The sequence below is a fragment of the Manihot esculenta genome, chromosome 14, assembly GCF_001659605.2.
Source record: "Manihot esculenta cultivar AM560-2 chromosome 14, M.esculenta_v8, whole genome shotgun sequence".
Lineage (NCBI taxonomy): Eukaryota > Viridiplantae > Streptophyta > Magnoliopsida > Malpighiales > Euphorbiaceae > Manihot > Manihot esculenta.
The window spans coordinates 1845901-1864561 of record NC_035174.2 but is presented as its reverse complement, the minus strand read 5'-3'; the positions used below and the strand labels follow the sequence as shown (position 1 = coordinate 1864561).

General features: G+C 31.4%; 2 protein-coding genes across 3 annotated transcripts; both read right to left on the bottom strand.

The window, feature by feature from the left end:
- Positions 1–452: 452 nt before the first annotated feature.
- Positions 453–3582, bottom strand: LOC110599884 (abscisic acid receptor PYL8). Its single transcript, XM_021736483.2, has 3 exons — positions 3118–3582; positions 1736–1951; positions 453–1217 (listed from the first exon to the last, which is right to left on the bottom strand). Exons 1-3 carry the CDS (start codon positions 3262–3264, stop codon positions 999–1001), a joined length of 582 nt encoding a protein of 193 aa, XP_021592175.1. The 5' UTR covers positions 3265–3582; the 3' UTR covers positions 453–998.
- A 5075-nt stretch (positions 3583–8657) lies between these two features.
- On the bottom strand, positions 8658–16702 carry LOC110599883 (probable trehalose-phosphate phosphatase D). Of its 2 annotated transcripts, none has more exons than XM_021736481.2 (11): positions 16464–16702; positions 11257–11322; positions 10728–10941; positions 10437–10577; positions 10276–10347; positions 10067–10192; positions 9912–9965; positions 9598–9699; positions 9370–9447; positions 9143–9283; positions 8658–9055 (listed from the first exon to the last, which is right to left on the bottom strand). In XM_021736481.2, exons 3-11 carry the CDS (start codon positions 10908–10910, stop codon positions 8870–8872), a joined length of 1083 nt encoding a protein of 360 aa, XP_021592173.1. In that variant the 5' UTR covers positions 10911–10941; positions 11257–11322; positions 16464–16702; the 3' UTR covers positions 8658–8869. The 2 variants fall into 2 exon arrangements, with proteins under 2 accessions (XP_021592173.1, XP_021592174.1); XM_021736482.2 differs by having other exon boundaries at positions 10728–10912.
- Between the last annotated feature and the right edge of the window lie 1959 nt (positions 16703–18661).

The following is an 18661-nucleotide window of genomic DNA, read 5'->3' as shown; positions in this document are numbered from 1 at the left end:
TTAGCAATTTATTCGGCCATGTAAGTTTTTAACCTTCCGTCATGAAACAGAACACACGCTAAAAGAAAACTTCAATAAAAGATCAAAAAATTCTTACAAGCATTTCAATTTGTATATCCAATCAATTGAAATTAAATTTCATTAATTAAAATATCATATTAATATATAAATCCTACCAGATTATGAATAATACAGTGTAAGAATTTCTTTATAAAATCAGATTTGTGCCATCGCAAAAACTATATATAAAAAGTATGAAGTCTCAACATTTCAAATTTTAAATTCAAGGCTGAGAAAATCTGGAACATTGTTTTCTACCAGCTGCAAATGCCGTTATGCGGAGAACACGGAAGCTAACAGCAAAACCATTTAATCGCCTGTAGCACTTGATAAAGAAGGAAAATTAAGATCAAAGCACCGAATGGACACCTCAAGTCTCAAGACGTATGGTATGGCTGTACGATGGTCGCATGAAATAATTTTTCCTACAAGGGAGCCACTGAAAATATACATTACTCTCTGTTAGCTACAGCTTTTACAACAAATGATACTCGAGACCCCGGATATTCAACTCACCAAGCTTCTTAACCAACACCTAGAAAAAGAGAAAAATACAAAACAACTCCTTCCACCACACACATATATCAGACAAATATTACTAACAGACAAAACGATGGATGTCACGAAGGAAGACAACCTAGTTATTTCTTTTCTTTCTTCGTCCCTTTTTTTTTTTTTTATCAATTTTACTTTTCATTCACAAGCATGAACAAACCTTTATAGGGTGTGGTTCTTGAGCTACTAAAGATGGGAAATCCAGCAAACAAATTAAGGAGAACATTACAGTCAAGGAAAACGAGTGCAACAGTGTCTTGGAAGATAGGAAGAAAGTACTACTGCCGGTCAGTATCCAGAGCCTCCGTGGTCCATGCCATGGAAGCTTCATCCTTTGCAACCACAGCCTCCCACCACATCTCAACAATCCACTTCAACGTTTCTCAGATACAATCAATGGGCTCAGTCTGATCCAGAACTGCAAGCCGCTCTGACACGTCAGCTAGCGATTTAAGATTGCACTTGATCAGAGCTTCAACAAAGTAGCATGTCTCATCCTTGGTATTCCCATCAGGTACATCCACCACAAAAGACTCGATCACCAGAGTCCCTGGTCTTCCATCAATGGTCTCCGGATGGAGGGAAATGATTGAAGAATAGTTCTGGGGCACAACAAAAAATGTGTAGACAGGCTAGGTGGTTCAGGCCAAATGACTACATAAAACTTGGAGGACTTAAAAGTCAGTAAGGAATAGAATTCGCAGATCTATTAATTTTAACCAATGTTAAAACTTCTGGGATATAATTTCACACCAACCAAACTATTAAGAAAAACCAATTGTTTTAACAAAGAAAATTATCAAGATATTTGGCAAGGAAAACTGAACTATGTATTTGCACTCCACCTAAGTCTCAATGCAATGATTTAACTTTAAAATATGTAAATCCCCAATATCAGATGTTAAATAATAATCATTTGCCTGATATTCTACAATGAACTGACCAACTTTACTGGAAACTCATCATACATACAGCGGAAGCACACAAACTTAAGAGCTGTATATGGCAAAATAACTATTTTGACTTTTGAGGAACGCCAAAACACTTGCAATAGAATTGAGAATTTGTGCAAGAAAAGGAGTTAGAATGAAGAACAAAAAGAGAGCAAGAGACTCCATACCCTCAATCTATGATCCCCACCAACAATCCTGATGCAGAGGATATGCTCATCATCATCGAGAAACTCCAATCTTTCAGTACTTGTAGTGGCAGGAAGCCCAGACTTTACATCAATTTCTCTAACACTTCCAATCTGAAGGTTCCCCTGTGCAACACACCTGCTAATGAAAGGCTTATACTTCTGCGGTTGATCAAATCTCCTCACTAAAGACCAAACCTATTGAAACAAAGAAATGCATCATTCAGAAATGACTAAGCAATCCCGAATTCGTAACTATTAACTTCGTGATAAACTGGAATCCAAGTTAAGTCTTAAAAGGTTAATTATTTCCACATCAACCACTAGTTCATTAGGGATATTCTTTTTATATGCATGTTCTTTTTCGAAAAGGATTCTCCAGTATTAACCAACCAGTCGGTTGGGGAAAAAATGATGAAGAAAATTTAAAAAAAAAAAAAAAAACTTTAGGTCATACTTTAAGTCACTCAAATATACAATAAATGCAAATCTCAACTGAATTAACGATTGTATTTGGCACAATTGCATTGCACCACGTAGTTTCCTCATATATCTTATAGTGAATCTCAAAACTAAAAATTATGATAATTCACTTTCATTATTTTCCAATAGCCTAGGATAGAATCTTTTAGCAAATGATAAGAATTCATAACCATCCCTCAGGAAATCCCCAGGGAATCTGAATTCTGAAATGCATTTGTGAAGCAAAGGCGAGCAGTGACTGTAATTCAAAACTCTTTATTTAAATAAATATGCAACTTCCGCATTTTTTCCTCTATTTTTTGGCTTTCTCTATAAGAAAATTGAAAAAAGAATAGATTAGCTTCTTGATCATCTCCAATTCGAAGATTTAAACTGAACAGTTCACGGTATACGTAGAGAAATCAATTTAACACCCAATTAAAAATTTCCAGACACCAGGTTTTAAAAAAGGGCTCAGGAGCGTATGGATGAACATAAGTACTATATGAATTCATATTCGTCTTCTCATTTTCTCAGCTTTCTCTGCATGCATGATGCAACCAGGACGACAAAGAGAAAAAGGACTCATTTGTCAAATAACCAAAATGAACATCAATCTAGCACAGGATCATCTGCCCCGGATGAGAGAATAAAAAGGGAAAATCATAGATCGAGGTCAAATACTCGATATGAAAATGGGTCTAATATTAGAAAACGAAATTACAGAAACATTTCACACCAGTCTTGCTAGCATCAGCTCTGTGAATATAGAAAAAATGAGAGAAAAATAGCATTTTTTGAGACACCAAACAGGCCATTAATAAATATAGAGAAAAAGAAGGGGAAGAAACAGCATCTAAACTTCAATTAATATGTAGAGAAAGAGATGAAGATAGATTTACTAGATGAACAGGAGCTTTGATGTGCTTAACGAGAGTAGAGCTACACTGATGATCAGCAGGATCATGCCTATGGTGTCTCCTAATGTATTCACTCTCTAAACTCCCAAATCCATTTCCAATTGCTGTCCCATTACTTCGACCATTCATTTTCTGTTTGCTTTCTCTTCAAGCCAAAAGCGTCCTTATCTTTCTCTCGCTGCAAACGAAACCATCAGATGGAGAGAGAGAGAGAGACCGAGACAAAGACAAAATTCACTTTCTCCCTCAGAAACTCTCCCTCGCCGAAATCGCTGGTGCGATGGCCGGATGACGGCTGACAATAACTCTCCTCCGGAGAACTTTGTAGAAGAAAGGGGAAAAGGGATTCGAGTAGATGTCTCTATTTTTCTTTTGTCAAAAGAAGAAGAGGAAGCGTACGAGACACACCGCCATGGAAGAACGACCTCTCTAGCCTCTCCCTCATTTAATCACCTGAAAAAAAAAATGATAAAATAATAATAATAATAATATTCTCTTTTCGTTTAAAATAATTAAATTAAAAAATAGATAAATCAGTTGTAATAATATTTTTTATTTGATTAGATTATAGTTTAATTCATATAATTACACAAAATATTAATTACTGAAAAAAATAAAATAAAATATGAAATCATAAATATATTTAAAATTTTTTAAAAAAATTATTGTATTTAATAGAAATAAAAATAAATTAATATTGTTTAATTTTTGTGTACACATAAAAGTGATTAGATGGGAGTAATATTAATACAAAAGAAGTGAATCTTGGATTTAAAGATAATTACAATTGTGCCATGAATTTGTCGTTTTGTGGTTTCGCCATCAAAACCTTGAGGGTGCATGAGATTTTATGGTGAGGTTGCGATAAGGATATTGTAGATATTAATATAAGTTAATTGGTACATTCATTGAACTGCCATCCTTTTCCTTCTTTTTGCTATCCTTTATGCTATAAAAAGCCAATTTTAAAAAATGCTATTTTTTAAAAATAAAAAAGAAATATTAATCCTCACAATTGAAATACTTAATTAAATCTAAATCGAAAAATAAGTTACTTTAAATTTTTTTATTAATAAGTTAATTGGCTTCTTTGGAGTTTGGGATTGGGAGGTGTCTTCGAATTTATTTATTTTTTCTGAAATCTTTCAACTGCCTCGTAAAAATGTTATCTACATTTGAAAATTCGCTGACCTAACAAATGGTGCGAAGACATTACTTTGAAAAATTGTTTTCTTTTCTATCTTTTCACATTAGAGCTCATTTGTTTCCCCAAAATAATTTACAAAATATATTGATATACATAAAAAAAATTGAACGAGGTTAACTTTAATCAAGTCAGAAATTTTAAAAAGATAAAATAATTTTGTTGGAAAATGACATTAGTATAAAAAGAGAGAAAAACCTAACTATAAAAAAACTAGAAAGTAGTGGTAAATAATAATGAAAATGATATTTCAAAAAATAAAAAGGGAAATAAAAAAAAATGGAAAGTGAAAGTACGTGAAATCACCACCCACTCCTCGTATTAAACATGTTCAGTGTTCTCCAACACACTTCTAGAATATTCATTACCCGTCCCATAAAAGAGAACAACTACTTTTTTTTTTTAAATAGTTGTTTAATACAATTCATCTTATTAATTAAATATAATTATTATTATTTTAATTTATAAATAAAAGAATATTAAATAATTACTTACATGCATGAAGATAAATCTTATTTGATCAAATGAATTACTTTCTTGAAATTAATTTTAAATTATGTAGCCAAGTTACCTAAATTAGTTGAGTATCTTCCGATCTCTCCCCCCTTTGGCTTTTTGGTCTTGCGAGTTATGAGACGTCACGTTCTTCATCAAAGATAGCAGGATTCTTAAGTGATATTCACGCGCAAACATTGAAATTCGTCCAACTATTGCCTCCGGTCCTTGCGTACCTCGGGGAGCCGTGCGTACAAGGTCATGTGCACGTGATTGAAAGGAGACTGGATTTCTTTTTATTTAACTGCATTTTTTTTTTTTTTAAGATTTTACACAATAAAAATAAAGATGAAAAATTATATTAAACTAAAATATTTAGATAAATATAATTAATTTAATTATTATTTTAAAAATGCTATCTTATTAAAAAGCAAATTAATAAAAACTTCAATAAAGCATTATAATTATAATATATTATTTATTTAGTTAAAAAAATTCATTTGATTAAAAAACTATTATAAAGGTAATAAAAAGTAGAAGAGAGAAAAAATATTCATCACATTAATACTACATCAATAAATTTCAAATATAAAATTAATAATAATTTAAAATTTTAAAATATAATTAAAAATTTAATTCTTTTAATAAATTATTTATTTTTTTAATTTTTTTAATTTATTCTAAATATTAGTATAATTAAAAAATTAATAGATTAATATTATATTTGAAAGTTAAAATAATAAATAAAAAGATATTTAAAAAAAAATTTTAATCATTTTTAATATTTTTTAATAAATTCTTATTAAATATTATCTTAAACTATTTTATAATATTTTATATATTTAATAAAATTATTTTTTTAACCATAATTTTAAAAGTAATACTAAATAGTAAGTATATAAAACAAATTAAAAAAATTAATTGATAATAGTTTTAATTAAAATAAAATAAAAATAAATTATTATTATAAAATTATTGATAAAAAATAAAAAATTAAATAATAATAATAATAATAATAATTTTTAAATATATTTAATAGTAAAAAAAATAATTTAATAAGTAGTATATTAATATAAAAATATAAATTAAAATTATAATCAAAATAAATTATAAATTTTTTATAGTTAATTTTAAATTTTATGTGATAAGTAGTGTAATAATTTTATTAATTTTTAATCGTATAAATAACTGCATATAATATAATTAAAATAATTTTAAAAAAATATATTTTAATTGATAAAAAAATATAAAATATAATTATAAAATTAAAAGTATAAAATTTTTTCTGTAAAGATTAATAGTTTATTGAATTTAAATTTTTATCAATAATTATTAATAAATAATAAATTACAATAATCTTCAGATCAAATGTGTAGTCTTAGTCACTAATCTCACATAAATCAAATTTATTGGAAAATGAATTTAAATTCTATTTCATATTAAAATTAAATTACCAGAAAGAAAAAGGGTTAGATAAGCGTCTAATGACTGGAGTTTGTCGGCAGAAATGGAAGAACTCAGTTTGACTCTCGTTTGTGTTAGTTTTTCAAAGTGAAAGTGATAAAGATTTAAAACCAAAATCGGTTTGATTTGAAGTCTCAACCGATCCTTGGAAAATTACTTGTCTTTCTAGAAACCCAGGCACAAGCTCAAACTCAAGTTTCATTATATACGGTGATTCCATTTCCGATAAATTAGAACGTCGCCGTATAAGCCATACATGTTGGCATGATATAATTCTCTAGCAATTTTCTAGAAACAAAACTCCGGACCCATACAGGAATTCTCAGATTCTGACACTTGTCCACCTTATAAGCTAAATTGTTGCAGGGAATCCTCGTGTACACAATAAAAGAAAACAATTTTAAAATGGTAAGTGAAATTATATTATGAATTTTCTTAAACATTATGATGTAAAAAAAATTGAATTGTTATATGTAGATACATCCTATATAATAGCAGGTAGAATCATAAGACTGCGAGATTGGAATTTAATCTATAAAGATTATGCACAGAGAAAAATTAATAAATAAATAAGAAAAAATCTAGAAAAGATCTACAAGAAGCAAAAGAATAAATTCCATTGTTGATAGATTAATTAATAAGAGGAGGGATGATTTTATATGAGGCCACTCAACAATCTCAAATACACAGAAACATCCACTCATAATTAATTATTTACTAATCACACCTTTAAATCTTTATCATACTGCGTATTGGTGTAGCGTGTAACCCAATAAAAATGCATCTTATTATCTTCATATTAAATTAATTACATCAACAAAATCGTGATTAAATTAAACTTCTTTCATTGGTAACATTTTTATGTTTACAAAGTGGCTTTGGTGGAACGACAAACATGCCTTCCATTACTTCATTCCGTACACAACCAATAAAAAAAAAAGAATGGAATTTTAGTGTTAATTATTAATGTCGGAAGAAAAAATTATGATGAACATTTAACAGGAGACGAGGTAAGTGGCCTTCTTCGACGTAAGAAGGAATATGAGATCTCACCTACCATTAGAGTGCTAAAGCTAAATCTGATTTCAGTTCAGTATTTAATTTAACCATATGTCTGATTAACTTAAATACCTAACTGCAAGTAAGAAATTTCCAAGGACGCCAATGTTTCTAACTACCTCTCCATTAATTATTTTCAATTTTATCGCGATGGGATATTGTCGGAGATAGGAAACCTAACTTCAGTTCCATAGATTGTCAAGTTCTCATTAAGCTAATTAATGGAGATTCGAGATTCAATTTCTACTCCATTAAATATACAAAACATTCTCAATGATATAAAAATGCTCTCTGTAATTTTCCAAGACCATTCCTTTTTTTCATATTCCTAAAAACTCTAATTAAGTTGCCCGTAGCTCGGCCACTATTGCACTAAGGGATGAATCCTTCCTATTTAGTTCTTAATAGTGAATCCCCTTCGTAACTTCTCTCATATCTTTAGGCCTTTTTCGATTTATATTCTTATTTTTAGAAAAAAAAAAAAATTCTATACCATAGATCCCTCTGTTGATTTCTTTTCTTGGGTCTCCAGTTATAAGTATCTGCAATGGGCTTCAGTCCAATGAATATTGACCCATCATTATGATCAATAGAATTTTATCTTCGAGCAAATAGAAAAAGTTCAGTTTTGCATGGGTTTTTAGTTTTCGATCAAAAGTGATGGAATTCCTATTGGGGTTATACAACGCTTACATGGATTTTCTCTTATTAAGTTCTTGTCCGTCTGAACAATAATAATTGCGCCCAAATTATTTTGAATATTCTCTTAAAAGGAATATATATAATTTTCTGCTGTTGGCCTGGAAAAATGAAATTTTAGAAAACATTATATGTCGACTACCCTAACATTAACCCAAAACCAGGTACACCACAGCTGGCGGCACTTCTTCCTAATGCCTCAAGATCTAGTTATCAATAGCCAAGGCTTCGCTTCATCAGCATATAGATTTAGTTTGGGCTCGCACGAGTTGAGAACACAGTTAGGTAAAGGTTGACTATCTTTTCCATTGCCCGTCTAGATAGCCTTTGAGGCTTCAAAAACCCCCAGACAGGTGAGGATGGATCTGCAACTTTTGAGAAACTGACAAAAACATCACAAAGCCCCCCCCCCCCCCCCCCCCCCCCCACCAAAAAAAAAAAAGGATTAAAAAAATATTGAAGCAGACTAAAAGAGGAGGAGAGGGGAGGTCAACGTCAGGCGGCCAGAACTCCTCCTCAAATTAACCCCAGATGAACATTCTTTTTATAGCCAAATATATATGTGCCTAGAAATTCTTAGGCATCTGTAGTTGCTTTTGCATTTGACACAACGAAAATTTGGATTTCTCTTTCTTATTTGAATTTCTTACGAAAATCATTTACAACCCTGAGTGTAAAATTTGATTGCTAATTTAGAAGCGGAAAGCAAGAAAGCAAGCATACCCTTAATCCCACACGATCCCTTCTCTCTACGTATAAACATCTTTATTTTGCTCTCCATTTCTTATATGTGCATTATATCAGAACTTGGTTTCAATTGCTCACACCCCAAATTTGGGCTAGTGACCTACTACTTGAACTTGAAGACTTCCTCCACCTTGCCAGACGCAACAAGAACGTCAAAACTTCTGATGGATCATGGAGGGAGAAAGAAGCTTTAGTATCCTTTGGACTTGAACTTACAATTATTGGGTATCCTTGGCCCCTTCTTTGTATCACCTGCAAAAATTAATTTGGGAGTAACTAATTATTACCAGCTTAATCAAAATATAGAAGAAAATCTGCCAAAATTTCTCTCAGTCATACCTTAAAAGCATCTTCATCCGTTCGATCATCTCCTATGTACACTGGTATGACATCGTTGGAGTTGCTTAGCCCTAGAGTGTCAAGTAAATATTCTAAAGCATCACCTTTGTCCCACTGTATCGATGGTCGTATCTCCATGACCTTTTATGTGAATTTTCAACAGTATCAGAGGAAAATCTTGCGCTACTTTGTACACTAAGAAGAGTGAAATTAAGAATTATCCTTACCTTTTTACCCCAACTTAAGTGAAACTCCGGATAATGTTCAAGTACAGACTTCACATCCTTCTCCAAAGTTTCATAATCCTAGATTTAACAATAATAAAGTTGCTGTAATGATATCTCTAATCTCATAGAAAACGATATGTGGTGTGCTTACTGCAATTGCCTGACTAGGTTTATCAAGAAAAATAAAGAATCCACTATATTCTTTACTATCAATGTTGAGTTTATTACCTCTTCTCTAACCTGTCGGAAATGTACAGAGATGCAAAACCTATTGTCCTCTATCCTAGCACCTTGTATTTTCACGACTTTCTCTTCCAATGCTGTTTGTATCTGTCGCAAACATAGAGAACTTTGTTAGTACAAGACAAGATGCAGCTAGCCAAGAATCCACTTGTTAGGCACATAATAATTGGATAAATAATGAGTGGCCAAGAATATTTTCATCCCCACAAATGATACGGGGAGATTCTAGCGAACTGTAATTAACAGTGGAAATGACTTGGTCTCCAGAAATTGCCAACACAAATCAAAAGCTAACTCACCTTTTGAATTGCAGGCAAAAATTTCTTGGCAGGTTGAAAGAGAACCTCATTCCCCTATCAAATTGAATAAGGCATGTTATTATTTAAGGAACAAAATGTAATTTGAAGGTGAACAAAGAAAAGCGTGGGGAAAAAAAAGCAATAATAATGGGTACCTTCTTATCAAGGGCTATGGATTGGTACTTTCCATCACAGGACTTAACTGGCCTTGGCGGTGCTAAAATGTCCATGCCATGGCTTCCTGCATAATATACATTACTTAACTGTACAAATTCTTTAACCTGCATCAAGGAGAGGATATCTTAAGAGCTTAAAAGGATATAATTAGTTAATAACAAAATAAAATCAGTAACTTGTTCATTACCTTGTCCCTGCTCCTACCAGTGATTATAAATGTTGGGAAATACTTAGCAACTTCACGTACTGCTGAGCGCATCTGCGAGGAAGGACATACGACAATCTTATAGCTATTGCAATTAATGGTTGCATTTACATAAATATGTGCACGTAAAGATTAATGTTTACCTCATCAGACATGAAGGCAAGATCAGGATTATCTACAATAGGTGCAAGAGTACCATCGTAATCTAAAAACACGGCAATCTTCTTCCCCTTCGCTGCTTTCATCATCTGATCAAATGAGCCCAGTGCAGAAGGGTGTTCCACCTGAGAATTTTAATATGCAAATATTGTTATTCTCGATGGTGATAGTGCCTGATTAAGTTCTTAAGGCTTTTGCTAGCTAATTAACGTTTTGCATTGGTCGCCAATTAATTATATATAATACATATGGTAGAGTCTCTGTCGACAGCTTACCACCCATGTGTCGTAACTTGCATCGTTTATGGAAATAGGTCCGCTGGTAATGGGATGACTTTTAATATTAGTTGTTCTCATACTTGTGGAGCGATCATTTCCAGGCTGCATTTTTGGTTTATTGGTAGATGATCTTTGAAATCCCATAGCCTGATTGAGCTTTGCAATACTTCTCTTGAACATTTCTATATTTGTAAGGAATTAAATAATGTTACTGCAAAATGAAAGTAGTAAATCTCTATCAGAATTTAGCAGGACAATTATAATGATAAAACATATATGAACTGGGCTAAGAACTGTTTCGACAAAAAAAGGGGGTTGGGGGGGGGGGGGGGGGTTGTCGGGGCTAAGAACTAAGCGAAGATGGGATTCATGGACCTCTTTGCAAGGCCCAGCCAAAAGGGCTCACAATAAACTATGGTGTCTACCATAACAGTAAACACTATATAATTTCCCTCAACGAAAAATTTTCCAAGTTATAAGAATATGATTGCGACGCTGATAATCAATTAATTCCTACTAAATTTACCTGAGCGAACACTTGTAAGGTGGCAGAGCTAGTAAAAAGATGTTCTTCAAGACTCGAACTGCTTATCTGCAATAAACACATGATTTCGGACTAAATTAAACTTAGAATACACATGAAAACAATCTTTTTGCTGAGAAAAATGACAAGAACAATACTGCATGTACGGGATACTAATGCCTATATATAACGAGATGGACAAATAGAGAATATGAGATGACCCAACGAGGCAAAACACCTCAAATTTTAAACATCCTTGTCATACCCTGCCCAAATGAAGATGACACACGTCCATCAGTTTGCTTAAACTTTTCTTTCCAATTTGATTGACATATACCCTTTATATTCGCAAAAACAAGTAGGTCCCATTCACTACGAGATGGCACCCAAAAAAAATTAAGTAAAATAAATATCATAAATAATATAAAACGCTATTTTCATTGAACTTTTTTTTTTTCAATGGCTACGAGGTTTATACGTGAGAACTGAGAACTCCTCTCATGACTCCTCTCCGCATATAAACGTAAAGATCTTTTTGTCCACTTGCTTATCTGTTTAGCTAGCTAGCGGGGTTAAATTTGACGCTGAAGTGTCATCTTTGAGTTTCAGTTCGACTCTCCATCACCTCCAGAAAATTGAACAGACCAAATCATAGAAAAATTTTCAAGAAAAGTTGCGAGTTTTTAGTAATGCAGCATATAAATAAATTTCCATTTCAAAAGCGTAAAATTGGGCAGGTGCCAGATCAGTGATCGGATTGATCAGAGTATAAAGATAATGTGATGGTGGAGGGCAGAGATCGGTTATAAATGGAAATAACTTTCAAGTTCAACCCAACTCAATCTCAGGCAAAATCTGTTTCAAATCAGTTGGATAAGCCACATGAATCATTTGCTTTCTGAAAAACATTATTTAATTTTAATGAACTGATGCCATATCTTTTATAAAATCAGAGTAGATAGTTAAGATTTTTTTTTTTTTTTTTTTGGTAGGAGAAACAAGAAGAAAAGAATAGTAAAATAATAATAATAATTACATAAATAAATCAGATGCAATGACTAGGCATGCATGGCCAATTTGAAAGTTGGTTAAGTAGGGTTTCCATCCGCCGATTCATCTGATACTGACGTGAGCTAGTGTTTAAATGTTTCAAACAACTTTAGACGAATAATACAATGCATGTTTTTCTTGGTCTGGCTCCACTCATCCTAACTACCTACAAACTTACACATCATTATTGGGTGTACAAAACATTGAAAGGTGACTAAATGCACAATATTCAACCTTTCACGTAATTAAGATATCACTAGAACCTTAAGGTCAGAGTAGGATTTTATTCTCGAAATTCAGAAAGAAATTTAAATAAGACTTTATAAAACAAAAATTACATGAAATATATAATGAGCTTTCTATACGGCTCCTTAACGTTAACGTACGTAAGGAAGGCTTCCTAAAAGATTTAGCAAGTCAATACTTAGGAGAAGATCCTAAAGCTCTACCCCAAGCTGGAAAAATCGTGCACAAAAGAAATTCAAACTCTCGTATAAATGTTGAATTTTTAATTTATGTAAGTTGTGCATGTCCTCCTCTCTCCTGTCCACATTGAAAAGGAAATTCTAAGACAATATTCGACACTTCCAACAAATTATATACTATATTTTCCCTCAAGATTAACGCAGCATGGATCATCATGAGTGTATAATGATTTCCGGGGATACATGCAAGTTGTTACCTGCCATTGGATATAGACACTAATTAACTTTAATTTAATAGCTTATTTAGTTACAACACACAACTGTATATACATAAAAGGACAAAAACTAACGCCTACAGAAAATACATAAAAAAAATAGGGTACTTAGTGCAAGGGGGGGAAAATTACCAGATACAGTTGTCCACTCAAAAATCATTCTAAGACAAACTTGGTAATAAATTAATTATCAGAGTTTAGGTGTAGATAATACGAAAATGTGTATGCACTTGAATTGATCTAACGCAGAAATAGCAGAACTACGCACAAAATGGAAATTAATGGATCAGCAAGACAAAACAATACCGCACATATTCTGAACAAGGATAGTCATAAATTGAATCATATATAAACTAGACATACAGGTGATGAGAGTCTTCATAAAGATCAAAGAAAACAAGCTGCAGCGATTGCACGATGAAATATATGGAGGGGCTAATTTGAAAAATTATTTAATTATATAATCATTAAAATTTATAAACTATATTTTGATTAAATGATAATTAATACGTATTACTTTAATAAATTATATAATTTATTAATTTTAAATAAGTAAGAAAGGATTTAATAAATAAGGTTGATATTATATTAACGCCAGCAAATTCATTTCATGCACCCAATGACTAATTTAAGATTATATTAATAAAGACATAATCTAAATTTATTACATTAATTTTTTATTAATATACAAATGCAATCAATTAAAATAAGTATAGGAGTTTCAATAAATATTAAATTTTAGTAACTAAGTTAAGAATAACATTTAAACAATATAAATATAATAATATAAGATAAATAGAACTACCCAAGACTTCTGGAGCCATTGTCCTAACTAATTAGTACGAAACTTTTTAATTAAGAAGATTTTGTAGTATAATTATTCTAATACTAAATTAATTAAACTTTATTGATAGAAAACATACTATATATTATTAAAAATTACCATCAATCAATGACTTAAATATTGCGGGGCATTTTATTAAACATATTGAAGTCAAAGTGAAAAAGAAAAAATATTTAAAAAGTTAATTTAATGTTAGATTAGTAATAGCATTTATGAAACAATCAACACTTAAAACTATGACATATTTGATTTCAGCTAAATATTAAAAATTGTTCTACTTAATAATTTAAAGTTACAAACCAGCACATAAACTGAAGTTGAAAATTGAGAAAATAGACAACTAAGAATTTTATTAAAAAAAATAAGTAAATAAAGATTGATGGACATGTATCTTAAACAACAAGTAAATTAATTTTATTATACTAAAATCAATTTTAGCAAATGAAAAAACAATATAAATTTTAAATATATGTTATTTTAGTTTTCTATCTATTAAAAAGCTGAGGAGCACTAGCTATTCTACATGCCTTTATTTTAACATCAAAATAATAAATATCAATTTTTTAAAAGAAACAGTTTTGGGCGGTGGGGAGGGTGGGGGGAGGGTGAGAGGGCCCCGCCCCTGAAAACAAGATCGTTTTATGGGATTAGTGTTAGCACTTCCCATAAATCAAAAACATGAACAGGAGGCTAAGATGGACACAGCGGATGGCACGTCCCCCTTGCACACGTGTAACGTTTGACAGCCATAGTTTTTCGATTTGGCTTATTCTGTTGTCTACATATTTTATTATAATAAGGAAGAAAGAAAATGAAAAACGACACCGAAAGTGTGAATCGAGAAAAAACAGAAGAATTACTTTAATTAATAAAATCATGACAGCAAGCACAAAAGACTAATGTGACGTGTCAGCAGGTGAATTAATGGTTGAAGACGAAGCTTTAGACATCTGGACAGGGTTTTAGACTAGACTAATGAAAGAGTCCCTCTTGTGGAAGCAGACAATATCAAAGGACGAAGTGTACAAGGGAAGCTACCAGGAACTGCAAATGAATTGGATTAGCGAAATATAATATTGCGTTTATGGCACATTGTCGGGGTATGAGAATTAATTAAGTGGAAAGGTGGCCAATGCATGTTGACTCTTTTCATGGGCTAATGACAAATTAATGACTTTGGGGTGTTTTTGGGTGGTTTGTCTTTGTTTTCTAATGGACCAACACTCCGCATGTATATGTATATTATATTATACATATAATAAAAGCGAGCGAGATTAAAGGCTGTAAGAAGAGATTTAATTCAGTTGATTAAAATAAAGGTGAGCTTCTCTTGATTTTCAAGCAAAACTATTGGGTTTAAGCTATTGGTTAATGGGTAGTCATTGTTTTGGAGATCCAAAACAGAATAAACTAAAGAAGGTACGTATACTCTGAGGCATGCACGTCTCCTAACAGGCTAATAGAAACCTATCTTATAATATATTCCTAATTCATATTTTCCATACTCGTCCAAGAAGTCAACAGACCATCAGAGCCTTAAACCTATTTTAAATAACTACTTAAATTGGCAAAATTAATTAATACTTGAGTGAGCAAAATTGCAAATTACAATAAGGAGTTGTCTGCTAGACACCACCAAACCACTCACCATCATAACATGCCTATAACCGTTTTTCAGGTACCAGTCCTTTCTTTGAAAAAACACTCGCTTTTGCTGGGGTCCTCCACCCCATATTCCAGAACTACCGGACCGACTACTCGGTGGACCCTAGGATTCCACCCCACACGTGTCTTCACACATACACGCGTCTGGATCTGAAAACTATGAACCTTTTTTAACCAGAATGTGGGTCCAATGGGCCTACGGGCCCAGTTTCAGTCGTGGAATCCTGTCAGCTACGTGTACGGTCCAGATACCATGCACTTCTACAGTTCTACTAACTTCTAATCTATCGAACTGAGTGAGAGAGAGAGAGAGAGAGAGGGACCTGTTAGTAACTGAAAAGGTCTTTAAAGCTAGTAAAACTACCAATACAAAGGCGCGTGATCAAGAACTTTGCTAGAGCAAAGCGTAGGTGAAGTTTACCATCACGCAAATCGCGTGATGATGTTGAGGTACATTAATGTAGGTGAAAAAACTACCACCAACTGCTTTTTCGTTTTATTCGCAGTTTTTCTCGCGATATTGCAACTTGAAACGCAAAATTCTGGTTAAATGAATTTCTTTAATTAAAAATAAAAATCAACATAATAAAAATAAATAATAAAAAACAAAAAAACGTTCGCGTGGCGGTTATAAATAAAGAGACAAGAATATAAAAAAAGGAAGTTTCTGATCACCGGTTAAGCCGGTAAATGCGCAAGCGAGACAGAGGTGTGTATGCATGATTTATAATAGAGATAATATAATTGTGATAATAGTTTCCGGTGACCTTTCCACCGGAAAAATAAAGAAGATGACCGGAAATAAAAAGAAAAAACAACATGCATGTATAAAAAACATTACGGAGAATGAGAAAAGAAAAAGAAAGGCTTAAAATTGAATTAAAGCAATAGATAAGAGCGTAAATGAAATAGACATGCAAGGAAAAAGGAAAATGAAAGTAAAAGACATACCAAGCTAGGGCGTATTAATTAGTTGTCGACGGAGGAGAAGAGGTTGACGATGAGAGAAATGAGGGAGAGCTGGAAGGAGAAAGGAGACGACGACAGAGGCAGTTGAAAGAGAGAGAAGGAGAGAGAGGGGGGCAAAAGATGAAGGAGAGGTGGTTTATATATAGTTATAGTTAAAGGTGAGGAAGGAAGGGGGTTTAGGGATTTTGGAAGATAGCAAGAAGCAAGAGGGGGGCCGTTCTTGGATCCCATTGCATCATAACTTCCTAACTTTTTACCTCTTTTGAAAATTTTGTTGATGTCGACATTTGCATTGACCAAAACAGGTCTATTGCTTCTGCTCTACCAATAAAGACATAATTATATGTATTTGTTTAATAATTTATTCACAAATATTCTATTTTTTAATTTGCATTCTCTTTTCTTTATTGAGGTTGGTTACCTCCTTTAACTTTTACATTTTTGCAGTGTTATACCTTATAAATTTGCTTTAAAAAAAAAAAAAAACTACTTCTCCAATTTAGATTTACCAAATTTAATTATATATATTAAGTCACAGGAGTTAATTATACTCTTATATAATATATTAATTAATAAAATATAATTCTGATTTATGTTAAAAGTATGAAATTAATAGAAAAGATCACTGAGTATAAATATATCAATATTAATAAAGTAGCTTAATTTTATAAATTTTTATTTTTAAAATTTTTTATACTGATCTAAAGAAAGATGATGCATTGATGTTGATATAAAATTTAAGTATTGGGTTGCTTTTTTCAACAGGATTTTAGTATTCCTTGGTGACCATCCATCACTTTGATGATCTCATATGATAAAAATATATTATTCTATTTGCAATTACTATAAGAAATTAAATGCTTATATTTTCAAGACTAGCGTGAAATTGGTGAATTGTAGCAATATTTCTACGGCGTAACCGAAATTGGAAGTAAGAATGGGAGGAGGACAAAAAAATAACGACCTGTAAAAGGTTTGATTAAGTCCATTTTTTAAATTTTACTTAAAAGTTTTTAGCTTTGTTCGACAATAACTCGTATGTTATTTGACTATAATTAAAATGTTGTGCTTCTTGGTTTTATCTAAAACAGTAAATAAAAAAAAAAAATAAGAAAAACAAAAGAGTTGCTTACCGAGTGGGAACATAAGAGACAAAGTAGAGTAGTAGTAAAACAGGGCTAGTAGAATAGGGCAGTGTTAGAGGGAACAAATATGTTCCCGTTCAACGCTGCATGAATCTTTAAACACAGTAGACTTACTTGCCCATCAAACTTCTTTTGCACATGTCTTTCTTCTCCTTCACCATTCTATAAATGTATTATTTAAGATTCTCCTCTCTTACATTTTCTCACATAATTTTCTCAAACCTCTTCTATAAAGGTTATGTAAATTCCATTTACATAAGTTTTTTTCCATATTTAGTCTTTCTTGAATAGTTATTTATATATAATTTAATTGACATTTTCAGATATAATTGATGAACTCAATCTACTGCATAGTTAATTTAAAAAAAAAAAAGGTGCATTTCCTTTTCTTATTAACTTTATTTAATTTAATTTTTTTTGACGTGGAATAAGTTTAATGTTGTATGTAACAAATTGATGAGCATGTGATTTTATTCAGATTCCTTGTGTGTGTGTTTTCTTTTTCTTCCTTCTTTTCTGGTCCATGGAATTTTATTCGGATTCATAATTGATGGTATCTTAAAGAAAGAGAGGAGAAAAAAAAATCCAGGCGTATATGAACGTGGACAATTCACATTGGAAAAACAAATAAATTTTATTATTATTTAAGTTATAATATTATTTCCCAATTAAATTATAGTTGTTGAGGTATCATTAGAAAGACTTATTGTTCATAAGTTTATCATTAATAATTAATAAATGATTCCTCAAAAAAAATAAATGAATTAATAAAAGTTAAATTCATAACCGTTTACTTCGTCAACACGTGTTTTATGGGAGCAAGGTGTCTAATTTATTTTAGAAAAAATACTACTTAATTTCAATAGCAGTGAGAAATTTATTAATTATTTTTTTAATTTTAAAAATGTATTAAAAGGTTCTTTATTAATTAATATTTTGTTAAATATTTTATTATTTAATTTTTATAATTAAAAAAAATTATTAATTAATTTCTTATATTTTTAAAAAATTTATTAATTAATCTATTTGTATAAA